This window comes from Acanthopagrus latus, chromosome 19 (genome assembly GCF_904848185.1).
Source record: "Acanthopagrus latus isolate v.2019 chromosome 19, fAcaLat1.1, whole genome shotgun sequence".
NCBI lineage: Eukaryota > Metazoa > Chordata > Actinopteri > Spariformes > Sparidae > Acanthopagrus > Acanthopagrus latus.
Genome location: NC_051057.1, coordinates 15,479,969 through 15,506,902, shown reverse-complemented (window position 1 = coordinate 15,506,902; position 26,934 = coordinate 15,479,969). Strand labels below are relative to the sequence as shown.

Sequence of the window (26,934 nt, the reverse complement as noted above, 5' to 3'; positions counted from 1 at the left end):
TATTTAGTAAAATGTTCATATTGACATTTCCCCCCTCTGCACAGGTATGTCGATTGTGATTGGCGACCTGCTGCGTCAGATCCCTCTGGCAGTGCTGTTCGGCATCTTCCTCTACATGGGTGTGATGTCACTTAATGGTATCCAGCTGACAGAGCGGATGATGCTGCTGCTCATGCCACCAAAGTATCACCCTGACCACACCTACGTGCGCAAGGTAAGAGGCAGGGGTGGAAGTAACTAATTACTCTTATTTCTCTAATCAGTCTTTTTTGGTAGATACTCAAACTTTCTGATCCGTTTCCTCCAGGTCCGTACGCTGCGTATGCATCTGTTCACCGGCATCCAGCTGGTGTGTTTGGGGGCCCTGTGGGCTGTGATGTCGACCCAGGCGTCGCTGGCTTTCCCCTTCGTCCTCATCCTCACCGTCCCCGTCAAGATGTTCCTGCTGCGCCGCATCTTCACCACCAGAGAGATGGCATGTGTAAGTTCACCACAGGAGGGCGCTGCATCATTGCACCACAACCACAGCTGCAGCGACGTCATAACTCTCCTTTATGTCATATTATTTTATTTGTTTACTGAATAATATTTTACATTTATATTATCATTATATATTTGCTTTTATTTGATGTGAATGCTATTAGTTTAGTTTAGTTACCACTGCAATTACTTCTTACTTCCTCAATTCTTTGTTGATATGTTGCATGTAAAGCAAGGTACTATATAGTAAATGTATTAATATTAAAATTAGTAACAGCGCTTGTCGTCACTAATCCTGACGTGTCCTCTCTCTTCTCCAGCTGGATGCGGACGACGCAGAGCCAAAGTTTGACGAGCGTGACTGTCACGATGAGTACTCGGAGATGCACATGCCCGTGTAACCCGCAACAAGCCCCCTTATGTTACCACTCAACTCCTCTTAGCAGACACCAAAACACCTGTCAATCACTCTGCCGACCAATGAGTCCTTCAAACCCGAACCACTCGCATTTTGACACCACATCAGTGTGCAGCGCTGACGCATGAACGCACATCATGTCGCAGGTCTGGTTGGTTGTTACTTTTGTCAGACTTTTTATCAGACTGCCGGGGGCGAGGAGAATCGAACAGATACCGCGTGTTCACTCATGATATAGTTTTTTAAAATACATATTTCAGGGGACAAGAGATTCCAAATCAAGCGATGTGATCTCGAGCTGAAGATGAAATGCGATTTACACTAGAGAATAGATTTGCAGATTTGACCGATTTAATTTTTAGCCCTGAAAGGTTGCTCTGATTCACATTGAATATGTGGAGGATATATGGGATTTATTATTTTATATTAACATTGCTGAGATATTTGCTGTTCAAGTTTGTCGCGCATTATTTTTTCTCTCCATGTTTTAAGCTCACTAAGCGCCTTATGAAGGAAATAAAAAGGTATACTGAGAGGTGTTTATTTTCTCCTCATTCTGTCTTATTGTAGACAGCGATCACTTTACCCGCCTCCTGAAAAGCTCGTAGCACTTTTTACCAAAATCTGAACAATGACTGTATTTTATGTAATCATTTTTATTTGAGTAACAAGAGTTTATTGTCCTCTTTAAAAGAATCAGTGTTGCTTTAGTTTGCCTATTAAATGAATTTCTGTGATTGATTTTAGCCTTTTAACCGTACATTTTTATTTTTTTTTTGGGTGCTGAATTTAGATGACAGTTGGGCTTTTATGTCAAATTCTGTACCTGCAGTGAATGAAGATCACCAGCAGAGAAAGATTTTGCAAGACTGTACCAAAAAAAAAAAAAAAAAGCAGTACTGTACATGAAAATGCAATTTCTCATCACACTAATGCCAGGATATCATGTTCATAACACTTTTTTTTTTTAAGAAGGATATTAACACAGTGGCATAATGAATATACTCTAAATGTCTCCACGCACATGATTAGGGCACTAATGTACTAATGTAGTTTGTTTAGAGGTCTCGCTTGGTGTGGTTGATTTATGGGAATCACTGTAATTTACTTTTGTCCGAGTGCCAAATGTCTCGTGTAAATAGTTTTGTGGTCAGATTAATAAGCTGCAGTTCAGCAATCTCACGTCTCCTAACATTGTTGTTAGCCTAAATTAACAAAACTTCACAGTAAAACATTCCTTTCATTGTCATAATTTCACTTTTCTTTTGGTGGTGGGGGGGTGGGGCATCGACTAACTGTTTAAACATTTCATACACACTCGTGAACTCGGTCGACCAAATTTTCCACACAAGCTGTGTAGACAATCTCAACAATCATGCATCACTGAGAGGGAAGGATTTTAAAAACATATATACATGTGTTTTTTTTTGTTTTGTTTTGTGTCATGTTGTATCAGTGTGACATAGATTGGTTGAAGCTTTGACTGTGTCAAATAACTTAAATTTTCGGGCCTCTGTTACTCTCAAGTGTGTATTTCAGACACTACTTTACCAATCTCTGTACTGTCCCATCTCAGCCCGACTGTCGTTGTGATCTTGTGCCTGTTTGGTGTCACGCAAAGGTGCACAAAGTCTCAAAGTGCCTGCGGGACCACGAAGCGATCAGCCACAAGTGTCTGTCGTGTTTGTAAGGACGACAAGCATGTTACAATAGTTTGCACTTTGGAGACACTCATGAATCAGACATCTCTGCATTATTTATCTGTCGCAATATGAGGGATTATTGCTGTTTTTGAAGATTTTATTTGGTCACAGAAGCTTTCGGCTGCATCACGGCCACGGGCGATGAAATTTGGGAGGGTAGATGAGAAGCACAGTGTCAGTTTTATGTTTGCTCATCGTGCCTGTGGATGGAGTGAAGGTTCAGTGTGTGTATGCCAAAGTATCTGTCAAATCCGTGAATTGCTGATACAATATGTTGTTCCGTTTCAAGCAATACAAAGTCCGAGAGGATGTTGCTGATGTTCCCGTGTACATTAATGGTTGAAATATTGATGACAAATAAAAAAAGGTTATTTTCTATTTATCCTGGCTGTGGCTCTCTCTTGTTTTTCTTAGCGAACACATGCAAATAGGTGACGCAAAAGCAGATGAAGAAAAGTTATATTAGGAAACACTGAAAACACAAACATATACAGAAAACATGCCTTAAATATAGAAATTGGCTGCAAATTATGGAGGCTTATTGCTACCAAAGATGTAAAGTGGATCAGTGTCACATTATAACATGAAAGGTTTGTTGCTAAAACAAGACATTTAAAGGGATATTCTGGTGTAAATTTAATCCGTGGTTTAACACACCGTGACATTGTGTAAGACCCCCCCTTCGAGAGATCAAGTTTGCTTTCGTAAGGTTTTTACAAAACCTCCCAACATGATGTCATACTGAACTCTTAAAAAATGATTATTCCTATTAAGGTGTTTCATGCAGTAAAGTCATGGAGCGAACTTCTAGAAGCTCTGTTGTGAGCTTTTTCAGTTATCTCTCAAAAGCAGATTGTATACATTCCTGTCAATAAAGGATGATTTGTATGATCATAAAGCTGTTTTGAAGCTTATTTATGGAAAATAATGTGAATTCAGATTTGAAAATTGTGATATTTTCTTTTTGCACTGTAGTGGTTCTGTTGTAGAGTTAATGAGTCTGGTGTGGAGGATTTATACCTTGTACCATTTAATGTTTAATACATTTCAATATATAGTGTATCAGTAGAAAAGTTTCTAATTGTGTGGTAATAATGAGACAATATGTTGTTATAACAGGAATAACATCTCGTATCAACGAAAAACCTTTCATGTTATAATGTCATAATGATGATGATATTGGCAGCAACAGGCTTCCGTAGAAAACACAAAAATTACCACTGAACACAGAAACGTGCGTCAAGCTGCACAGAATATGACAAATATTAGTTAGGAAACAAGAACAGTGTTGCAAGGTTGATTAGATGCTCTCTCATGTCAAAGTTTAACTGTATGACTGGACGTATTTGAATAAGTAATGTATTTTTAATGTACTGTCATTAAAAAAAAAAATGCACAATGACACCAAACCTGCATAATCTGGCAACACTGAGCTCTAAACAGTGATGAGCACACCTGGACTACGCTGCTTTTTACTTTTGTGAGTGGCAGCGTCTCTGCATGCAGAAGTGTTTTTCTGTTTGTGCTGCGTGTTTGGACATGTCATCTCCTTATCTCTTCAAACTGGTATGTTTCTGTTTACGTGTGTTTAGTGCACAGAGCTCTCGGGGGGGGACAACACTGTTAAACTTCTCGTGTTGAGGTTGGCTGTGAAGTCTCTGAAAAGACAGACTGCTGTGTGTTTCCAGGCTGCTCTCTCTCCCGGGAAGAAAGGGGGAAAGTCAGAAAGTGGGTGGTCCTTTGCACCGTTCCCCATCGCCCTCATTGTTTCTGACAGAGGGAGAAAGATGGCAGCTGTTTTGCTGTTGCTGCTGAGCGCCGGAGCCTTGCTCTGCTCCTGCAATGCACAGGAGAACAATTACGATAGGCTCTCTGAATCCCTCAAGAAAGGAGTGGACCTGGCCCTGGAGAAGCTCCACTCTCATTCTGGAATCCAGCATCACTTTCTCTTCCTCAGGACTGTCCTCCAGTCGGACATTCAGGTAGATTCCAGTGTGTCTTAATTTCAGAATCTGTGTGTGTATTTGTTGTGCTGGGGATCGTTATCGAGCCGTTTCCTGGTATCAGCTGTGAGTGAAATACTCAGGAAGGGCTTTAATCATCCAAGAATGTGGAGAGAATGTGTCTTATCAGAGAAAACTGCTCGAGTTTTTCCTCCCCCTCGTAATTCTCCCCCCACTTCTCTCTCCTTCAGCCTGGTTTCGACGCGATGTACATCTACCACCACTTCTACCTCAAAGCCACCAACTGTCCCAAGGGAACCGTCGACTCCACGGGCTGTCAGTTCAGAAACGACAGGGTGAGTTACGTCTGGTTCTTCGAGCTGCTGTTCGCTGAACTCGTAAAAAAAAAAAAGTGGAATTTGGAAGGGCGAGGAGCCTGCCCTGACTCATGTTTTTTTTTGTTTGTGTGCGTTCATGCAGCCGCTGATAGACTGCGCAGTCTGTTACAAAACGTACAGAGACCAGATCGAGCAGGAGCCCAAACCGTACGTTCACTGTGTCCACAAAATGGCCCTCACGCAGGTCAGTCTGCTCGCTGCTGTGACAAACACTCACAGCAAACATGGAACACACTTCACCAGATTGTGTCTGACTTTTTTTTCCGTTTTACCTTCACTTCTTTTTCTTGAACCACAGGAGATGAGGACGACCAGAGTGGAGCACTGCAACCGGGTGGGCTACAGCAGTGGATCCCCAACCCTCCTGGCATCAACAGGAACAGAGTGATCCTTTGGGTGACCCGTGTAGAATCCAATGTGACGCCCATCAGCGTTTCTCTGTCCTGCTTTGGAGCCGCTTCAATCAGCACTTCAAGCTAAAAGCACACGTGTTATTGTTAGCTGTTCATCATTTCTGACCACATCTGAGTGAGATCTCTGCGTCACATCTTCAGCAGTTCATGCAAAAAGATAAATAGCGTGCTGAATTTGTTTTACAGGAGTGTCAATAAAGTTGAATGTGTGGGGAATCACAAGCTTCAGTTTTTGTGTGCAGTTCCTGTGTTGGAGGAGCAATTTCTTTTGTTTTGGTCGGTATCTGAAAAAATAAGGCTGGTGACTTCTTAGTGTTCACAAATCCTGTAAAAAAGACAGAAACCAACAACGTTACGGAGACGTTCAGATCGTGCTTGTTAAACGTCAGTCAGTTCAGATCCACTTCTCTAGATGTTTAAATCAAATATCTGGACACTTGTCCAGGACCCTTTTTGGATGCTGTGGACATTTAAAACATGTTTAGTATCTGAAGGTCGTCATGAAATTTTCATGTTGGACCTCAAGCAATGCAACCGACCTTTGGATGTCTGCAACAGACATTGAAACGATGTGTAAAAAATTTCATTTTGAACCCTGTTAGGTTGCCAACTGGACGTCAATAGTCAATGTGAGAAAAAGACAAGAAGTTGCAGAAACTTTCAGTTGAAAATAACACAGTTGGTGGTAGAGTGAATATTTACGTCACGGCAGCAGGGCAGAGTGTACGTGGAAAAAAAAAAGAAGAAGCAGAGCCCAGTTTCATTTTTGTTTTCAATGAATTTTGGAGATCTGTGGCTGAGGAAGAAGATGAATCATACTACACAGACATGACTCGTGAACAGATCACTTCATTGATGTATTTGGTCTTTGTCATTGGATTTGATTATAGTCTAAAAATTCTGAATGTCACCAGGTTAAAAAATAATAATAATGTTGAGGTTAATCTTGTTGTATCTAATTTGCTTAACGGCACATTTATTTGGGACTTAAGTTCAGTATCAATGTTCTTCTTATCAGACTGTGTTCGGTGTTCCACTCACAGCCTGCTGTTGATCTGCTGTTGGACAATAACGGCCACATTGTTGTTCTTGTTTTCTAACTTCACCAAGTAGGTTATGTTTTCACCTACATCTGTTTGTTTTATTCAGTATTGTTCAGTTTGTTGGTTTGTCAGCACAATTACACCAAAACTAGGGAACCGATTTCCACAAAACTTGGATGGGGGATCAGTCTCGGCCCAGAAAAGACCCCCGTAACTTTTGGCGCTGATCTAAATCAAAAGGATGGATCCAGGAATCTTATGTCTATTTAACATCATGTGATTTCAGCAGCGGCTCAGGCAGAGCAGTCGGGGGACATTAGAGAGAAAACCAGAAAATGTTTTCTCCATAAAACATGATCCAGTTTCAACCACATCAGTGAATAAAGTTATACATTTGTGTTTTTGTACTGTAAACACTCCAGCTGTGTCTTTCTGACGTGAGATCTTCTTCTCTGTGCGACTCGCTCACCGTTTAAAGATGAAGATTTTTGTGGGATGACATGATATTGGCTGGAATCAGTGAGTATAAGCTTACGTAGGCACACAAGACATTTTGTTTTGCTTGTAAGAGGACACATGACTGGACTGAGATTGACTTTGTGAAGAAATACATTTCTCTTGGCAAATGTTTCTAACCAGGTGCACAGCCTGACAGCAGATGTGATCTGAAATGGTTAAAAAGGATACTGAAGCTCGAGGGAAGCATACTTCTTCCCACAGATGCCACCGACTTACGTGCATCAACAAGTAGTCTCTGAGGAGTCTTACAAAGAAAACCCTCATTTCCTATAAGTGACCCACTTTCCTGTTAAACGCAACAACAAGGAAGCCGATGAAGCGGAGCCAAGAGTTCATTCCCCCCGCTGATCACCGCTGACCTTTATGTTTGTCCCGGGAACAAACTCTTCTCATAACACGTTGTGGGCCCGGATCACTCCTCCAAGTGTCCTTTGTGGTAACATTAAACGACATGAGTGCAGTTCTTAAGAGCCTTAATCAGAAACCCCTGGGGTTTTTACGGGAACTTGGAGATTAAAAGTAAACTGTGCTGGCAGCGGGCCAGTCGATGGTCACTGCGATGAGTTCCTCTTGTGACTCACACAGCCATAATAGGACTTGTTTTGGAAGTGGGTATTGATCCTGCGGGGGGAGAGGAGGGTGTTCACCCTCTGAGCCGAGCTGCCTTCCTCACACACTCGAGGGAAGATGGCTGCTGGGTTGCTGCTTCTGGTTTGTGCGGGAGCTGTGTTGTACTCTGCCGGGGCGCAGGATCCCTACAGCGAGCTGCCTGATCGCTACAAGAGCGGAGTGGATCTGGCTTTACAGCAGCTCAACTCTCATGCCGGGGTACACCACCATTTTCGCTTCCTGAGAAGTCTGGACAAGTCAGAGATAGAGGTAAACCCAGCAATTTCTAAATCCTCTTGGTGTTGACGTCTGATTTGACATTTTCTGTGTTAGAACAGGTTCCACCATTGATAGCAGCTCCAGTTGAACTTATCGGGGTGTGAAGACATGGCAGATCTGTAAACAAATGTTCACCTGCAAGTCCCAACAAGAACATGACAGTATCTAATTAAAACAAAACGGCCAAATGTTTCATTATTACTCAAATACATAAGCAAGATGACTGTAGTTCTGCTTCAGATAAGTCCTGCTTGCAGTTTTACCTTCTGAATCTGCAGTCAGAGTTTGGCACTCTCACTTCGCCCTCAGGGAATTCTAGCTCATACTTGTTTAGACATCTGTTTTCGGGTCAAGTGCAGTTTGGTTTCGCCAAGAGAAATCTCTGATAAGGTGTGGTTTTCCTGCAGTGTTCGGATGCAGAAAATGACACTACATTCCCACCAGGCTTCACAATGAAGCCGACATGTGGAGCACTGTATATGGTTTTCATTAGTCGTTGGCTTGGAGAAAAGCCACGGTGAAAATGTGAAACAGCTGCAAGTCAGCAACATGTTTTGCTGATAATGTAAATGTGAGCTGATGTCTGAAGTACAAACTGATCCTACATCCTGTCTTGAGAATGCAAATCAGGCATCCTGACAGAAAAGAAAAAGGGGAGAAATGTTCTGCTGCTTTTACACGAACAGTTTATTAATTCCAATTGTATGTGTGTGTTTTTTTTTTTTAAAGATTGTTTGTAAGTTTGTTTTGAGTTGTAACAGTCCGGTGAGGAGGATTTATATTGTGTGCAACAGAAACTGTCCTGTGAAAACCCAAAAGTATCGAGAACAGTTTTCCCGTAAATGGTGAAATCGGTTAAAAACAGTGTGTTTTCATATGTTGAACTCGACGATCTTCGTTTACATCTCCTTCCCCCATCACTGTCTTTCCTTCATTGTCTCCTGGCAGTTGTTCACTGTGCGTGACTAGTTTAAGCCTCAGAAGCGAGTGGGTGTTCCTGCTATTTATTGTAGAATTTGCACGCGATACCGCGAGGGCCTCCCATGATTTCCTCTATACAATTATGAAATGAGCCATTTTGCAAACTCAGTACTTTTACTCAAGGTAATTTAAAGGGACACCATGTAGTTTTGAAATTCAAAGCTGTTCTCAGAGGAAAATTAAGGTCCCCAGAGCACTGCTTGAAGATAGAAAGGTGGCAGGGTCCGCCACATGTAATCAAACGGTGTAAAGCCACATTGTCCTTTAAGGCCAGCTTGTTTGTTGCAAAATGAAGTTCTTTCTCTTCTCATTAAAATTCCTACCCAAAGAACTACACAGTGCACCTTTAAGTATATTCTGACTGACCTGGGACCCTCTGCTCTCTTGCAGTCTGGATTCGGGGTGCGATACCTGTACCACCACTTCTACCTGAAGCCCACCTGGTGCGCCAAAGGAACAATCGAGTCGGACACTCAGACGTGCCTCTTCAGGAATGACAGAGTGAGAGAGCATTTCGAATCTGCGCTGCGCGGTATTGAAAACAGCCACAGCATAAATCCTCACACTTTCCTCTCATCTCTTTTGTTACCTCACAGCCGGTGATGGACTGTGCAGTTTGCTACAAAGCTGCAGAGGACCAGATAGAGCCGAACCCCAAGCCGTACGTTCACTGTATCCAGAAACCAAGACTCACGCAGGTATTCATGTCCTATCATGTTATTACCATCTATGATTATTATTATTATTTTTTATGTGATTGTGAATTCTTTCTGATTACAAGGAGAAGTTTAGAAAAACACATCATACAGCTCTTCTGCTGGGACACCAAGCATCTCGATGTGTGTTTAGAATGACCTCCTGTGATCGGAGCTCACTTCCCCGCTCTCTACGCAGTTATACACCCACATTGATCACAATGGAGCAAACCAAACGTTTTTTGCACAAGGGAAGAAATAACCCTGTGTATGTCATTTGCCGAATTAACAGGAAGGCCCAAATGAATGAGAATTTGCTATAGACACTGTTTCACGAGTCATATACAGTCTCTCTCAGGGCAACAAGCCTCAAAATTGAGTGTTTTTTAAAGGGAATCTGGGGACTTTTTCCACAGACGACAAAGAAGTAGCTTTTATTAGTTACTGTTAACAGTATTTGTAAAAGCTGACATGTTTAAGTCAATGTATTGTATTTGTTAATAAATCTTATGTAAATGGTGACATCGGTGCAGACTACAGTGTTGCTTCCTGCCTGAACAGACTTCTGAACGTGTTTCCTCTCTTGTTTCAGGACATGAGGACAGCCAGGACGGATCACTGCAAAAAAATGATTTACAACAGTGGAGCGCCTACACTGTTGGCCGTGTCTACTGGCTAAAAAAAAAACAAAAACAATCAAACATTGAAGCAAAAATGGCATTCCACATAACATGCAGCCAACAAATCTGTAGTTAACCTGTTGCACGCTTATCTCACTGGAGGGAGGTAACTTTGACTCATTTCCTGAAGATTTCTCCTCCAGGAGCCACTTATTATACAACGAATACAAAGAGAGGAAATCTCTCTTCAAAAGCTGGTGATTCAGCCTTACTTTAAGCTCATCTCTGCTGTGAGACTGTACTTACTTCTCTGCTTGTGAATTCACTGTATTCCAGATGTAACGCTGTGTAATAATAAAAAAAAAAGGAAAGAGAAGGTGTTTTTGTTTTTTGTGTGGCATTTCCCCGTGTCGTGTGCAGGCTTGTTAGAGACCCACCTGTCCTACTCTGGTCCTGACTGGCATGACCTGATATTTTTCCATCTATTCGAGTTCACTGCTGGGTGAAGTGAAATGTTGAATCCTTGGGTGTTCTTGAGTGGTTACACGCAAAAATGGCAAATACCTGTGTATCGTGTAGACTGAACCACTGGATGATGGAGTTGCAGGTGTGAGGCTGCAAAATGAGTGACCACAATTTGAGTCTCCGTTCTCGTTTTTGTAATCGTTAATCTGCAGGGCACGCGCTCTACCAACTGAGCAGTTTGGCTGTCCCACCACTAAATATTTTCAAGGAGAATTTCCAGCCATGTTTTGAGGCCAAAACTGGACTTTTTTCACAGGAACTTGGGTGATTCACTACCATGTTTGTGGTGACAAAACCATGTGTTTTCAAGGAGAGCTTAAGACATTTCAAGCTGTGTTTGTGGTAACCAACGCAAATATCTTTTTTTTTGTTTGTTTGACAAACCATGATCTTTTCCTAACCATAACCAAGTGGTTTTTGTGCCTAAACCTAACCAGAGCATCAACACAATGCTGTGCCAAGAGAGAAATCAAAAATTGACCCTTATAGAACGTAAAGCTTCAACGTAAAGAAACCTTTTCTCTGATTTTGTAGAAATGGTCCTAGCTAACATTTATTCTGGCATTTAGTTCGCAGCCAGCTGGAAGGTAAAAGCTCTCACAACTGCTGACAAAGGTCAAAGACAAGAGCTGTGGCTTATCTTTGTCATGTCTCCTGTTTGTGTTGTCCTTGTATCTGGTTTTTGGTTTTGGGTTTTGATTTCATGTCCTTTTTTTTCTATGTCTTGTTGTGTTATGTGTTTTGTTTTTCCTTGTCTTGTGTCTCATGTTCTGATTTTTTCATGCCCTCATGTGTCCTTTAAGTTCTCCTGTGTTCTCCCCTCTGGCTCCCTCTGTCTGTTGTCTTGTTCCCTCCTGGTCTGTTCCTCTGTGCTCCTCCCCCTCATTATCACACCTGGCTTCCTTCCTCCTCTCTTTCCTCACCTGTTCCTCGTCATGTCATCAGTGTCTGTGTATTTAGTCTCTGTGTTCCTCTCACTCTTTGTCTGGCCATTGTTTTCTGTCTTCTGTCCACGTTCTTGTCCACGTTCTTGTCCACGTTCTTGTCCACGTTCTTGTCCACGTTCTTGTCCCTGCTCCTGTCCCTGCTCCTCCTGATTGGTATGTGTTCTTTGGATTTTGGTTTCTGGTTTCTGATGTTTGATTTGAACTTTTATTTTTTTCTTTGTACTTTGTCTTGCCTTTAAGTTGTTACTTTGCCATGCTGTTTTGGTTGTTACTTTGTTTCTTGTCCCCGTTTTGTCTGCCTTGGTGTTTTTGCATTCGGCTTTTGCTAAATTAAAGCTCGCCTTTTGTTCTTCCTTATCTTTGCCTCCTGTGTGTACTGTGTTTGGGTCCACCTTTCCCTTCCATAGTTTTCCCTTTAAACCCCAACCTGACAATCTTGAGAAACCAAGTCAGGATTTCCTGGAAAAGACATGGCTGTTGAGGTTTTCTCATGTATTTTTGGAACACAGACCTCTCTGTTGACCGTACCTTTTAAAAGCTCGCACCAAAACAACCTGAATGGATAAACAGCACTATTTGTAAGAGGAAAATATGTATTTTTGATTTTGGCAGCGACCTGTCCCTTTAAGTAAAGCTGCACTGCTACAGGATCTACAGGAATCTTATGGCCCTGTGTGTTTTTTTTTGTTTTTTTTTTAATCTTGGTTCCTGGCAGAGGTGGGGAGTGATGAAGTACAAATACTTCATTACTGTACTTAAGTACGTTTTTGCACTTTCTGCCTAAAGTTTTCAAAACAGGCATGTCACTTTAGTTTAGAGCGTTCAAAGTAAATTATCCATTATATATGCGTCACAAGACTGATTTCAATCTATCTAGCAGATATCATGTGTGACAGATGCAGCAAGACGAGAGAGAGGGGGACTGGAACAGTCAGCAGTTGAGGCTTTACTTTTCTACTTTAAGCACATTTCAGAGTCTGTACTTTCTTTCTGGACACAGAAAGCCTTGATAGGGACTTGGAGACAATGTACAGAGAGAGGGAAGCAGGGGGAGCCAACAAGGCCCTTTTTGTGATTTAAAAAAAAAATCACCCTGTTACGTAATCTGTCTCTCAATGAATGGGGCGGTGGACAAAGGGTATAGGGGAATAGTAAAGCCTGCTCAGAATTTAAAGGTCCTCTATATAAGAAAGTTGATTTTTCAACTGAGGCTTTGGGATTGTTGGTCGCCATCCCAAAGCAACGTGATCAGAGTGAAAAGAAAAGATATTCATACAAAGTTGACCTTTTTAAATAGGTTGGCCAAACTAAGTGAAAGGCTTATACTTGTCACACACCTCCTTCATCTCATAGCGGGTAATAATGACAGCCTCAGGACCAGCTCATGCATGACTCCACTGACTGATGGGTAGAGCCACTTTAGGACTTTCTTGTGCGTATCGGCCTCAGTATTGGGAGGCAACGGCGGTGTCGCACTGATAAATACATAAAAATACTTGACACACGAGACCCTTTTACATCCCTGCATGACAGCTGCTCTGTCCAACAAGTTGCAATTATGTTATAGAACTGGAACATTCTGTTCTGATGAGACAAATAGGAGGACTTCACTCCCCCCCTCTGCACCCTCCTCTCTCCACCCCCAGATCGGGGTTTATAAAAGTGGAGGGAATTAAATGTTTCTCTCCGTCACTCCTTTTCCTCTGCTTACACTCAGACTGTGGTGGGACATTCAAGCCTGTAAGTACTCTATACCTTTTATACTGACCGATGCATTCATATGTGCAAGAGTTGCCACTGTTTAATATGTGCAAAGGGTTTATTGTGAGTATTAACAAAAGAGAAATATTAAATGAACAGTGGTGCACAACTGAATTGGCAAACCAACTCATAGAAATGCATGATTCAGTATAATTTCAGTGTTTTACAGAGATACAGCACAGGTTTTCTTTTTGTTGCAGAATCATGAGCAGGAACTTCTTGTGCAAGCATGATGAGCTCCGCAGGGGAGACTTCCTGCTCTCCAACAATAGGGAGTATAAGGCTGTTTTCCAGGTGAGTACACAGAAATGTAAATGCAAAAGTAAGAGAATAAGAGTTTGGGAAGAGGCGTTTCACTATCAATCAAATGTGTCTTTGTCCCTTGCAGGACGACGGGAACTTTGTTGTCTACGGCTGGCAACCTCTGTGGGCTTCAGAGACTGCAGGATCAGACGCTACCCGCCTGTGCATGCAGGCTGACTGCAACCTGGTCATGTACAACAATGATGACCAAGCCCGGTGGCACACAAACTCCGCCAAATCCAGCTGTAACATATGCCGTCTTCACCTGACCAATGATGGCAAACTGGTGCTGCACAGGGAGAATAAGGAGATCTGGACCTCTGCTGACTCTAAAGGCATGAAGTGATGTTTGTCATCATCTTACGTTAACTGGGATCAAATAAAAGGAAATTTAACGATGCATGAATGAGTTGTTTTCTTCTCTTTTCATTGAGCTATGAGGAGACTGAAAAATATGTAATAATAACTTGATACGCTGCGTGATTTTAGCCACATTTTTAATTGAGTAAAAAAAAAAAAAGAGAGAGAAAACATTATGAATTATTTGAAAAATGGGTTGTGTTGCAGAGTAGATTAGTTGAGTAAACCAGACTTTCTGCGGTCTAGCAGTCTCGGCTAGAATGTATATGTTAATTTACGGGTCACAGTCATAGTCTGCTATTTTTCCCCCAACAGGGTCATCCCTATGTTCCCTATGTTCCCCACTTTGTATGGAACTGGGGAACGCAGGACCATCTTTTAGAAAAAGCGCCCCATGTTCCCCACTACTGCCGGTCGATGAACAAACCGGGGAATGGGTTAGGGGGGTTGGGGGGTTAGGGTTAGGGTACGGGGAACATAGGTACGCTCCCCAGCCAACTGTGTTGTCCTTTAAGGTCTGTTTGTTTATTCAGTCATGAAAACAAAGACAGTTTATTTCATTTTGATTGGGCATAAAAAAAATCTGTCTCTGTCTCTGCCTCTTCTCATTAAAATATCAAATCACCGTAAAGGATGCAAGCATATGTGTTAAATGTTCAATAGTTTGATAGATAGGAGGTTTGTGGAAACTATGTTATTCATTACAGGGCTGCGGAGACTGTAACCAGTATAAAAATTTGCACGTCTTGTCTTAAAAGAACAGTGTCAAGGATCTAGTGACATCTAGTGAGCAGGTTGTAGATTTAAACCAAACAAAGCGGACTCTGTGGAAGACGATGCCCCTCCTCTGTGGACATACAGGACTAATTTCAATGTAACATGAACACAGTTTCAGGCAATTATACACTAATAACTGTCCTCCATGTTACGTTGCATTTGGAGATCGATACTTCTTGACTGGCAGGACGGCAAGCAGAACAAGCAACTGCTAATGTGAGTTGTTCAAAAACTTTCTTTTTAGTAAACTCTGCGTACACAAACTATATTCTCAATGCTCATGTTCATGAGTAGAGACCCTGGTGATACTACGCGCAAAGTTTGATGTTGTGTCGAGCCTTCTTAGTGTTTTGGAGGTAGTAATTTTGATGCTATGATCAAAGTGCCCCTAGCACGCCATGGAAAATGGTTTTGACCCTAAAACGAATATACGGTAAATCTTAAAAGTGACACTTTCGTCGTAATTATGCTTTTAAACGAACGTTTGACTTGGGTACATTCACAAAAAGACCCTAGATTGCATTTTGGCAAGAGCTTCACTTTAAAAAAAAACTGCTTTATGCAATAAACCCAATTTACTTAAAATGCATCAAATGTATGTATTCTTATTAATGAATCCAATATTTTACATTTTATCATTTTTATCCACCCAATACATATACAAAAAATAACAGCAAGACAATCAATTCTCACATTAACAGTTTATTAATGCTTAATGGCACATGGCAAGTTTAGGCATCACAAAAACTTGGAGCTGACTGGTCAAACTTTAATATCTATTACTTGCATGAAGCAGCAAATATAAATATATGGATAAAAACTTTCACTTTAAAATGTTCAAGTGTACTGTAGGTGTTTAAATTTGTCTGGAATAATGTATTTCTTCCATCTTTACAAAATCTGAGATCAGCATATCACGAGTGTTTCATGATCGGTCGGACTCCGGCTTGAACTTGTACGGTTCCACCGCAGTCTGATGTCCGGCAGCCATTTTTTCGAAAAACTCAGCCGTTGCCATGGTCACATGATGCCGTTCTCACGTCATCCGCAAAGCAGGAAGAGGTGGGCAGCGCAAATACCGTCTTTGGGCAGCTCACACAGTAGCTCATTAACATTTAAAGGCACTGAAACTGGCCAACTGAGCTGGCCTGTGAAACTGGTGTTTCTGGAACCCTGCTGTGCTCAGTCCTTCAGCTTTTTTCAACCAAAGCTAATATTTCATTTAGACATCAAGGAATCATGTCAAGAAGCAAAAATGACTATAATATGGGACCTTTAACTAATTGAATCTTGCTTGTTCCACGGCTTGCCATATTTAAACCATGTTCATACGTTTAAACTGAATAAATTGAATAGTTTTCACAATTTACAGATTTATCCTGATTCTAAGGAATTTGAATGAACACATTTTGAAAATGTGGTTATTTAAATCAAATCAAATAAATGTAAACACTTGATAATTAACGATGCCATGATGTATTTTTGATACTGCATGTTGTGATGTTTGGGGAAGTCACACAAGTTGAACCGGACTGGATTTGTCACTCCCCTCTCTCTGCTGTCCTTCTCTCTCCACCACCAGCTCAGGTATATAACATAGACTGAATTCCACCTCTTGCATTCACTCATTTTCCTCTGCTTGCTGTTTGACTGGGGTAGCATATTGATGTTCGTACTACTCTTTACTTTTATACCGCTGCAATAACAGTTGTTGTAGGTATGTTGGGTAGTTGTTGCAGTGTATGTAGGTAAATCTGACCTGGTGGCATGAAGTTTATGATAGCTGCATATATCGCATATAACACATGTATACGGAAGAAAAAACTATGATTTAGTGATTTAAAAACACTGGCGGTGTGCAACTCAAGAGCCTACTTACTTCCTGACAAAGCATTTTTTTTCAGTGCATTTTCAGTGTTTTACAAAGATCCAACAAGCTTTCTTTCTGTTGCAGAATCATGACCACCAACAAATTATCCAAAAATGAAAAGCTTGAAAAGGGAGAGTTCCTGAGATCCACCAATTTGGTGTGGAGGGCTGTTTTCCAGGTGAGTAAAACCAGATGTTTTCAAGAGCTCATGAAAAACATATATTTATCCAGCTTGTTTAAAGTTAAACGCTAAATAGACTAGTCACTGTAGATTTCGGTGCAGAAATGTTTTGGATGAACTTCAGATTTTTCATTGTCTGCTCTGCAGGGTAATGGTAACTTCGTCATTTACAATGAAGAGGAGGGGAACGTTAAGTGGGCCACAGGCACTGATGGATCAGGTGCAAACCGCCTGTGCATGCAGTCTGACTGTAGCCTGGCCTTATACAGTGACAGTGATAAACTCATTTGGAGCTCTGGCACGTACATCAACGAGGCGGATGTCGACACGTGCCATGTCGAACTGACCAATGATGTTAATCTGGTGGTGTACCTGGGCCGTAACGCCATCGAAGCCCCACTCCAGCCAACGCCGCTTCCTCTTTACGGTTGACTATGATAAACCAATTTGGAGCTCAGACACATATGCAGTAAGGAAATTAGAATAAAGGCCAGTTCAGCATTTTATTCACATGTTTTTTCTCTCTTTATACTGTAAAGTCGTGTTTGGTCTATATTTAGATAAAACGTTTGTACATCCTGTAACACAGGAAAGAGTGATGAAGACTTAACATTAATTTAAGCAGTACATAGAGTTATGTTATAGATAGACCATGCTGATTGTTCAGCACCCATAAAGTTGGTTTGTTTCTCTGGAGGTGACCCACAGAGTTTGTAACTGTCGTATGAACTTCAAATAATAAAGCATTGGGTTGCGATAATCTGCTTGAATCCCATTAACAAATCTGTTTATTGAGCATTTGGCACATATCTGAAGAAGGAATTGCTGAAAGTGTGTCTTCATACAAATTAAAGTCAGCCATGCAGTTCAGCTCCCAGCCATTATCCAAGGAAAGCAGTGTAACTCTCAACTATCATTCATATTCATGCAGTGTCTTCTCTGCTGTTTAGCTCCAGGCTTAATATACAATCTCCCTTCGTCCCATTTTTACAAGTCTTTCCAATTAACACATTTTGATAAACTCCTACAAGAGCATCAGCATGAAGTGACGCCTAGTGTCTATGAGTCACTTTCAGTTACTTTTCCATGTATGGTACCAAGGAGGAGCATCGCAAAGATGGTGGCTAACTATACAAAAAATAAATAACAGTTGGGAAACTTGTTCTGTAGTTGGACTGATCTCCTGAAGTGACGTTAATAGATGAAAATGTAAATGGTTAAAAAATGTATATCAGCTGCAACAACTCACTTCAGTTTAGTATTACTATCTGTGTTCATGTATGAAGATCTGTGCATTTCGCCTCACGTAACTTGTGCGAAAATTCTCCCAAAATTCCTGCGTGTTGCTCGTTAGCAACTGAGCTGTCCGAGTTTGTTTTCTTGCTGTAATCATCTATCCTTTTTTTTTTTTTTTATCTCAAGCAGTTTCCTTTTCAAAGAACTGAACACCCCTGTTGCTATTTAACCTCCACAAAACATTGGTAGAACCCACGTGTTAACAGAAGCTGCAGCTCTCTAACTATTCAGAGTCAGTGTTTTCCAACTTTGTGACCACACAAGCTGACGTTGACATGGGGGACCTCAAAAAAGAAGAAGTAAATCATTACACCAGACAGAGATTTTGCTGACATGGCTATATGACTACCACTATGATAGAAAGTAAAGTTAACTGAAATTCTTGTGAAATAGGTCAAGGTCACCTTTGAAAAATTGTCATAACACTGCTATCTTACCGCTGGTGCCAGTGTTTTGGCTGAACGAGCTTCTTTTCAGTATGAAGTGTTTGTCCAGGATGCATGTTGAATGTAGACTGAATGAAAAGTTACGATCAAGTGGTTTCAGTATTGACTGATGCCTGTTAGCAACTGAAAAAAACTGTCCAAGGTTGTTTTGTTGACATAATTATACATTCTGACCAAATAAAATCCCCCCTCTACATCGTGTAAAATCAAGATGCTTATTGGTTTGTGACCCTGCGTCCACACCATTTGTGTGTGTGTGTGTGTGTGCGTGTGTGTGTGTGTGTGTGTGTGTGTGTGTGTGTGTGTGTGTGTGTGTGTGTGTGTGTGTGTGTGTGTGTGTGTGTGTGTGTGTGTGTGTGTTTTCTTCTACGTCCTGCACAGCCTGGTATTTTTCTTATTTAAAGCGGTCATGCATTTAACTGAAGTGAACACCCCTGTTGCTATTTAACCTCCTTGTCAAGTTGCAGAAACATTGGTAGAACCCTCGTGTTAATAGAAGCTGCAGTTCATCTTCCTGATCACTCTGAGTCAGTGTTTTCTGTCATTGTGACCCCACCTGCTGACCTTAGCATGGGAGGAAACACAAAAAGGAAGAAGCAGATCATCACTCCTGACAGAGATTTTACTGGCATGGCTACATGACTAATATGATAGAAAGTACAGTGAGTTAAAATTTTACTGACACTAAGACATTTCTGGCTCTTTAATTAATGTTAACTGGGAGCTGACTGTCAGGATAAAGTCAGCGACTGCAACTTGGCGGTTAGGGGTGCGCTCAGAGGTCTGGCAATGGACCTCCACTTTTCCTGTAACTGTTTGTCTCTGTGCCGCGGCAAAGTAACATCATACAGATGTTTAAAACTTCTCACCACCTCACATAAATTCTGTCCATAAATTCCAGACTTTTTACTGTGACAACCAAGCTCCTTTGTAATATTATTAACATTAAACTCGCTTCACAAACTCACATCAACCTGTTGGGGAAAAATATGATTGTCCCAGGACATTATGTCTCCATACAATAGGAGGTCATGCATGTCTTGTACAGAGGTTCTGGATAAGGATAGTGATGACTGCTCTACGATCATTCTTCATATAGTCTCTGCAACCTAGATACTCAAAGCTACTGTAGACATGTCTACCGAACAGATGTCTGACGAACCAAGCTAAGGCTAAGCTAAATTTTTGTGTAAGCCTTGTGAGGAGGCCTTCGATCTATCTAAGTTTGTAGTGTCTCTGACCTATTTTATGTCTAAGTCCTCTGTCTAGAAAAAGATAGGCTGTGAGATATAATCTGGACACTGGGGAAGACTCGGGAGGATTATCATGACAACGCTCTGTGCAGACAGATCTACCAACTGAGCTAAACAGCACCCCTGAAAATGACTTTTCTCTGTAATTGTGCAACGATAAGATTCTCAGAATGCTTTACAGGAAGCAATCTATATATGTAAGTTCCTCATCATTCTGGGTGTCAGTGCATACTTGTTTAAATAGCATTTACAGCTGCATTTTTAGAAGGAGACTGAAGGAGAATGAATCAAACCATTTGTCCTCGTATCAGCTTTGACTTTACAGGCAGGTTTCTGCCTCCTGTTTACATCTTAGTGTTCATCATCGGTCTGGTAGCTAATGGATGGGGACTGAAGACTCTGCTGCACAACTGGAGGAAACTTAGGATCATCAACGTGTTGGTTCTCAACCTTGGACTTGCTGATGTTTTGTACCTGTTCACACTCCCGTTTTTGGTGGTGTACGACTTCATGAAGAGTAAATGGATCTTTGGAGAAACATTCTGCAAGATAACAAGATTCTGCTTCAATGTGAATCTTTATGGCAGCATTGGATTCCTGACTTGTCTAAGTGTGTACAGATACCTGGCCATTGTTCATCCAGTGAAAGTGATGGGAAGATTAACTTTTACCCGTTCTGTGATGATCTCGGTCATAGTCTGGCTGTTGGTGAGTGTCCAATGTCTGCCAGACATGTTCTTCCCCAAGGCATATAGAAACAACACTGAAAAATGCTTCGATACCACGGATAAGGACCACGTTGAGGATTACCTGAAATACACTGTTGGATGGACCCTCACTGGGTTTTGTATCCCGTTACTCATCACACTGGGCTGCTATGGACACATGGCTGTAGTTTTATGGACATGGAAGAGAACTGATAATGTACTGAAACAGAGAAGCTTGAAGTTGATGTTCATCTTGATTCTTCTCTTCTCTGTCTGTTACATCCCCTATCATGTATGCAGAAACCTCAACCTCTGGTCAAGAGTTCTTACCAAACAGGGGATATGCCGTAAATGGTATAACGGAGTCTACATTGCTCGTCAGATAAGTCGGGGCCTTGCGTCTCTGAACAGTGCTCTCAACCCTCTGGTTTACCTCCATGCACATGAAGACATTCCTGCTCAGATCAGACAGCAGCTGCAGCAAGTTCGTCTGACGTTAACCAATCGGTTTGTGTCAAACCCCAGCAGAAGGCCTTCTGCACCGAATGAGGACGAACTGTGACACAGGAAAAGCCTGTTTTTTTTCTAACAGAACTATGTTTGACATTATAGATCATGGTGGTCTTTCTAATACATATTCAATGCAAATTCGAAAGGAAGGAGGATGACTTAGAAAATACATTTTTTATCATTATGTTGGTTAATTTGTGTGTTTAATCACTTTTACTGTGTAATTATCTGAGGGTGAGTTAAATCTTTTTAATGCTGTGTGCCGTCAAACAGACGATAGAGAATAAATCATCTTTTAAACTGTTTTAAAATGTTATAAATATTTAAAAGTTATTTGAGCTGTTGAAACAAGACACCATATGTAATATACATTTTAACAATGTACTTTCTTCGATACACCTTGGCTATAAATGCAGGAATTATGACATTCACTCCCCCGTTCACTGAAGCCAACATCAGTCTTGTGTTTTACCTGTAAGATCTCTTTTTTCATGCCTTTGTTCGTCATATGTGATGTAATAATGGCGGATTTCCACACAGTTATGAAGAAAGACAGTGAGTTGTGGTCATGGCTCTGTTGCATACAGTTCTGTTGGTCGAACACTTTAACTCTGTATGGCAAATGAGGAGGCTGTACCGGTGTTTGGTTAAAAAGAAGAAGGCCGTTCATTGCCACATCATATTCAATACAACCTTCTAAACTTCTTTCTGCTTCAGTGAGCGTAATAGTGTCTTTTAGCTTTCAGCTTTCCAACACACAACTCTACTGCTTTGGTTCATTCTCACATTTTTGAAGATTATTAACAATGATAAAAATAACAACATGTGAAAAAAAAATGTTTAGGTATAGCTCTGCTTGGTGTTTTCATACATAAAGAAACATTTGCATTTAGCTTTAAATCAAATAATCTGTTCTCTACATCTCTAGGTCTCAGTATGTTCTCAGTGATTCATGAGAAAGAATTGCCGAGTGCTGCTTCTCCAAACTCGGCCACCAGAGGGGAGAATCTCACCTTCCCATTAATGAGAGTGATGAAGAAAACCTGTATCAGTCAAACTGTTCAACACTCACATGTATCTGTACTTGGCATCTCATAAGGGGCTAGGGATAACTAAAACATTCAACTCTCAACTACTGTTGTATCCTGTTATTTTCAAGCAAAACTCTGTTTTACACCTCATGTGATCGCTGGCTGTTCACTCCCCCATGAGGATTTGTATTCATCTTGTTCATCACAAAGTCTGCTTTAAGAAATGACCACAGTTTTTCTAAACAAGATCATGTCGATCATGATATGTTGTAGAATTGTAATGCAGGACCTAAAACTATTGTTGTATGCTAAAACTATTGTCATATAATGAGCTGCATGAACACTTGATGATTGGTTTATCTTTGCACTAACATATGAAACTATTTTTTTTTTAAGTACACCTGACAGTTTATGATGAATCCAAATGTTTAGGGATTCATAAAAGTATCACGTGGCGAACCATTTAGTCACACTATGTATATTTTAAATCACTTTTTTATTGAGTTTTCATCAGAACATTCATGGAAACAGACATATTCTGCAAAAGAGGTGGGGAAGGGAAAGTAGTCTGTAAGGTGCAAATGAAGTTCCCTCATATGTTGCAGAAGAAGTTGCCAGACTGTTTAATATCACAGCCGAGCCATTCACAATGTAGCATATATGCTCTAAACCCATGAAATATCTAAACTGATCACCTCGACCACCTTCCTATGACTCCAGCTTAGTACATTCATGCAGACAGAGGAGCTTGTCTGGAGGGTGACCCAAAAAGCCGACAGGGGGAAATCACAGGAGCATCAGGACTGAGGTAAAGATACAGAACAGGAGAGCAGGAGATGCATGACAACAACAGACCAATTGAAACGAGAAAGAGAAAAACAGGCTTAATTAGACAGGTGGACAAAAATGTCTTCTTCCTCTGCGTGCAGGCCGACTGTGGTGGGACATTCAAGCCTGTAAGTATTCTTCACTTTTATACTGATGGATGAATTCTAACTGTGCACATGCAAGTTCACAACAGTAATAGGAAACAAAACCAAATTCAAAAATGTGATTTCATTGCTTTTCAGTGTTTCACAGAGATACAAAGCAGGTTTTTTTGTTGCAGAACCATGAGCAAGAGCACTTAAGAAATGAAGAGCTTCAGAGGGGAGAGTACCTGATGTCCAACGATGGGAGGTGGAAGGCCGTTCTCCAGATTTCTTTGTATTGTGGAAGGTTGTCAAAGTGTATAATTGACTTAGCAAGATGTCTAAAATTAAATACATAAGACATTTTAACTTTATTTATTTATCTAGGATACGCATATTTCTCTAACAGCCAAATGTCTCCATTTCTGCTCTGCAGGATGATGGTAACTTTGTCCTCTATGATGACGGCAGAGCTGTGTGGGCTTCTAACACTCACGGGTCAGATGGTTATCGCCTGTGCATGCAGCCCGACTGCAACCTGGTCATTTACAACAGGGGTAACGTTCCCAAGTGGTCCACAAACACCTGCCAGGCCAAAGAGGTCCAGATGTGCCGTGTAGTGCTGACCGATGAAAGTAAATTGGAGCTGTACAGGGATGAACACATTTGGAGGTCTGCTGACTCCTACGGCAAAAAATTATGAAATGATGTCAATATTTTGAAATGGAATGCTCTGCAGGTGAAAGTCATCTCTGGATGTCAGTGTTAATTACAATTAACCTGCCTACTATGTCATCTGGAGTCAAATAAAAGCACATTTTCATAATGTACAAATGTGTCCTTCCTCTCTATGACTGACTGGTTCACTTAGACAGTTCTCTTCGTAAAAGCAGATCAGATTACGTACAATACTTTTGTCTGTGTACATAAAAAAAACAACCATATCGTAAATCCAAAGCTTTAAGTAATAAAAAACTGTGAATGCATTAGTGAACCATATATAGTGCTGAGGAGAAACATGAGTTTGTTGACACCAAAGACATTTTGAAATTTCAACGAGGCACCACAAGATGTCAGTCTAGTCCCAGTCTCTATTCCCACAGAAGCCTCACATTACATGTTCACCAGTCTGTGGTTACATTAAACAGCTGCATATCAGACACAGTGTTAAATCTCCTTTGAATAGTAAATTGTATTCATTGTTACATGCTCCCCCCCTGCTGGATGTGAGATGTAGGACCAGAGTTTCTAATGTCCTTTGTTTTGTGCTTCCTCCCAGCTGGCCCTAATCTGATTCAGGGGGAGGACCTATAAAGAGGGAGAGGTGTGACGTGGCCACTCTCTCTGACTTCTGCTGCTGCCAGCCTGAGCTGCAACTTCTGAGTCTCCTGATCTTAAAATGTGTCAGTTTTGTGTCCCTAGTTCATGGAGCATTTGTGAGCCCGGTAGCCTTGTTTTCACAGCTTTGTTTCCTTAGTTGTAGTTTGGGTGGACCTAGGTTAGAGGGGAGAGCTCAGGTCCTACGACCCTTTGTGGGTTGGCCTGGGTATCTTCCCTTCCTTTTGGTTTCTTTTTTCCTTTGCTGGCTCACCAAGCTTTGCTGGGATACTAAATCTGTTTCCTGGTTCAATAAATTGACTGATTATTGTGACTTTTTGGTCTAAATTCATGAATTACTTACCAGCTCAATTTAAACACTTATAATTCAGTCCATATTCAGTACAACCAAACGTCTCTTCCCTGCAGGACAGTTTTATTTCGTAAAATCAGATTAGATTACAATACTTTTTTTCTGTGTTCATTATAAAACAACCAAGTCCAAGTGTTGGAGTCATGTAAAACTGTAGAGGTGTTACTAAAACTTATATGGTGTTGGGGAGAAACCTGAGTTAGTTGAAATTAAAGACATTATTGCAGCTGCATCATAGCACCACAAGATGTCAGACTAATCCCACTGCAGCCTCACACTGCATGCATCTACCTGTCTCCAGTCACACGGAGCAGCTGCATGTTACAGTGTTTTCTTCTTCTTGATTGTTTCCATGCATTCAGTGCTTGAGTCACATCGTCGAAACTCATCACACAGTCAGCGGAACAGAAGCCTCTGTGTCGTCCAAACTGTGAATCTTTTTTTTTCATTGCTTTCACACAAATTGCATTCAGTAACAACATCCTCCAGAATCCACAGATCATTTTCTAAACATCTGCAAAACACTGTTCAGCATGTTTGCAGCACATGTTTCAGTTGCTGTTAGGAAAACTGTTCAAAACACATGTAAAACAGTTGGATGGCAACTTGTAATATCTAGAAAATCTTTGCACGTGTTGATTTATTCTTTTTAAATGATTATTGCAGCCAAGACATTCCAGGATTCTTGGTTTTTTCACACCAAAGGCCATGAATGTTGACTTTATGTCGACCACTGGTAGCAGTTTCATCAAGATGCTTATTTTTGGCTTATCCTTTTTTTTTCTTATTTAAAGCGGTTATGCATTTCACAGAACTGAACACTTCTGTTGCTATTTAACCTCCTTGTCAAGTTGCAGAAACGTTGGTAGAAACCATGTGTTACTAGAAGCAGCACTTCAGCTTTCTAATTACTGTGAGTCAGTGTTTTCTGTCTTTGTGACCCCACCTGCTAACACCCCGCCCCTAACTTACTGTATATAAAAATGGAGTGAATTTACTGTTTTTCACCTCACTCCTCTTCCTCTACATGCAATCTGACTGTGGTGGAACATTCAAGCCTGTAAGTATTCTTTACTTTTTTTTTCTTTTTTCTTTTTTTTTTACTGCTGGATGAATTCATGCTGTGCAAGAGTAGTTAAATCCATGAAGGAGTCGCTGCGGAGTCACTGTTGAATCTGTGCATGAAGTTTATGACAGGTGCCTAAGGTTTATTGTGAGGATACACAAAAGGAAAAAGAAAATCAACTCAGTGGTGGTGCACAACTGAATTGGTTAACCAACTCCCAAAATGTATGATTTATTATAATTTCAGTGTTTTACAGAGATACAACACAGGTTTTCTTTTTGTTGCAGAGTCATGAGCAGGAACTTCTTGTCCAAAAATGATGAGCTGCGCAAGGGAGACTTCCTGCTCTCCAACAATGGGGAGTATAAGGCTGTTTTCCAGGTGAGTAACTTGTGTTTGATTTCTGTGCAGTGTTTGGGAAGAGACATTTTACTATCAATCAAATGTGTCTTTGTCCCTTGCAGGATGACGGTAACTTTGTTGTCTACGGCTGGCAACCTCTGTGGGCTTCAGACACTGCAGAATCAGACGCTACCCGCCTGTGCATGCAGGCTGACTGCAACCTGGTCATGTACAACAACGATGACCTAGCCCGGTGGCACACAAACTCCTACAGATCCAGCTGTAACATATGCCGTCTTCATCTGACCAATGATGGCAAACTGGTGCTGCACAGGGAGAATGAGGAGATCTGGACCTCTGCTGACTCTAAAGGCATGAAGTGATGTTTGTCATCATCTTACGTTAACTGGGATCAAATAAAAGGAAATTCAATGATGCATGAATGAGTTGTTTTCTTCTTTACTACAATTTGGCCTGTGCTCATTATAAAAGAATTGCAAGTGTTGGAGTCATGTAAAACCACAGATGTGTTACTGAACCAATTGTTTTGCTGAGGACAAACATGAGGATTTGAAATTAAAGACATTATTGCAGCTGCATCATAGCACCACAAGATGTCAGACCAATCCCACTGCAGCCTCACACTGCACATGTATTTAACTGTCTCCAGTCACACGGAGCAGCTGCATGTTTCATTGTTTTCTTTCTTCTTGATTGCTGATATCCAAAACTCGCCAAAACTGATGCTTAAAATTTTTTTTCCAAGGTTGTTTTCTTACCATAATCATCTATTCTGACCAAATACCGCCCCCCTCCACTAGATTGCATAAAATCAAGATGCTTATTCATCTGCCACC

At 41.1% G+C, this 26,934-nt stretch overlaps 4 protein-coding genes and 1 long non-coding RNA gene across 9 annotated transcripts in view; all 5 read left to right on the top strand.

The window, feature by feature from the left end:
• Nucleotides 1-2,983, top strand: part of slc4a2b (solute carrier family 4 member 2b) — a 46,733-nt gene extending 43,750 nt beyond the window's left edge. For all 4 annotated transcript variants that reach the window (XM_037079223.1, XM_037079219.1, XM_037079221.1 and 1 more), the window contains 3 exons: nt 45-214; nt 308-481; nt 801-2,983. In XM_037079223.1, coding sequence (XP_036935118.1) covers nt 45-214; nt 308-481; nt 801-881 — 425 coding nt within the window. In that variant the 3' untranslated portion in view covers nt 882-2,983. The remainder of the gene's footprint in view (nt 1-44; nt 215-307; nt 482-800) is intronic.
• Nucleotides 2,984-4,125: 1,142 nt separating this feature from the next.
• On the top strand, nt 4,126-5,583 carry LOC119008662. The gene is made up of 5 exons (XM_037079217.1): nt 4,126-4,167; nt 4,290-4,583; nt 4,796-4,900; nt 5,025-5,126; nt 5,241-5,583. Exons 1-5 carry the CDS (start codon nt 4,141-4,143, stop codon nt 5,328-5,330), a joined length of 618 nt encoding a protein of 205 aa, XP_036935112.1. The 5' UTR covers nt 4,126-4,140; the 3' UTR covers nt 5,331-5,583.
• A 6,040-nt stretch (nt 5,584-11,623) lies between these two features.
• On the top strand, nt 11,624-14,039 carry LOC119008272 (lectin-like). Of its 2 annotated transcripts, none has more exons than XM_037078362.1 (3): nt 11,624-11,726; nt 13,535-13,628; nt 13,723-14,039. In XM_037078362.1, the coding sequence occupies exons 2-3, from the start codon at nt 13,539-13,541 to the stop codon at nt 13,981-13,983; spliced, it is 351 nt and encodes a 116-aa protein (XP_036934257.1). In that variant the 5' UTR covers nt 11,624-11,726; nt 13,535-13,538; the 3' UTR covers nt 13,984-14,039. The 2 variants fall into 2 exon arrangements, with proteins under 2 accessions (XP_036934257.1, XP_036934256.1); XM_037078361.1 differs by lacking the exon at nt 11,624-11,726 and adding an exon at nt 13,195-13,313.
• A 6,063-nt stretch (nt 14,040-20,102) lies between these two features.
• On the top strand, nt 20,103-21,185 carry LOC119008850 (P2Y purinoceptor 1-like). Its single transcript, XM_037079540.1, has one exon. It carries the CDS (start codon nt 20,103-20,105, stop codon nt 21,087-21,089), a length of 987 nt encoding a protein of 328 aa, XP_036935435.1. The 3' UTR covers nt 21,090-21,185.
• A 1,674-nt stretch (nt 21,186-22,859) lies between these two features.
• On the top strand, nt 22,860-23,546 carry LOC119008666. Its single transcript, XR_005071482.1, has 3 exons — nt 22,860-23,024; nt 23,177-23,286; nt 23,416-23,546. It is a non-coding gene; the product is annotated as an uncharacterized LOC119008666 (long non-coding RNA).
• The last annotated feature ends 3,388 nt before the right edge of the window (nt 23,547-26,934 follow it).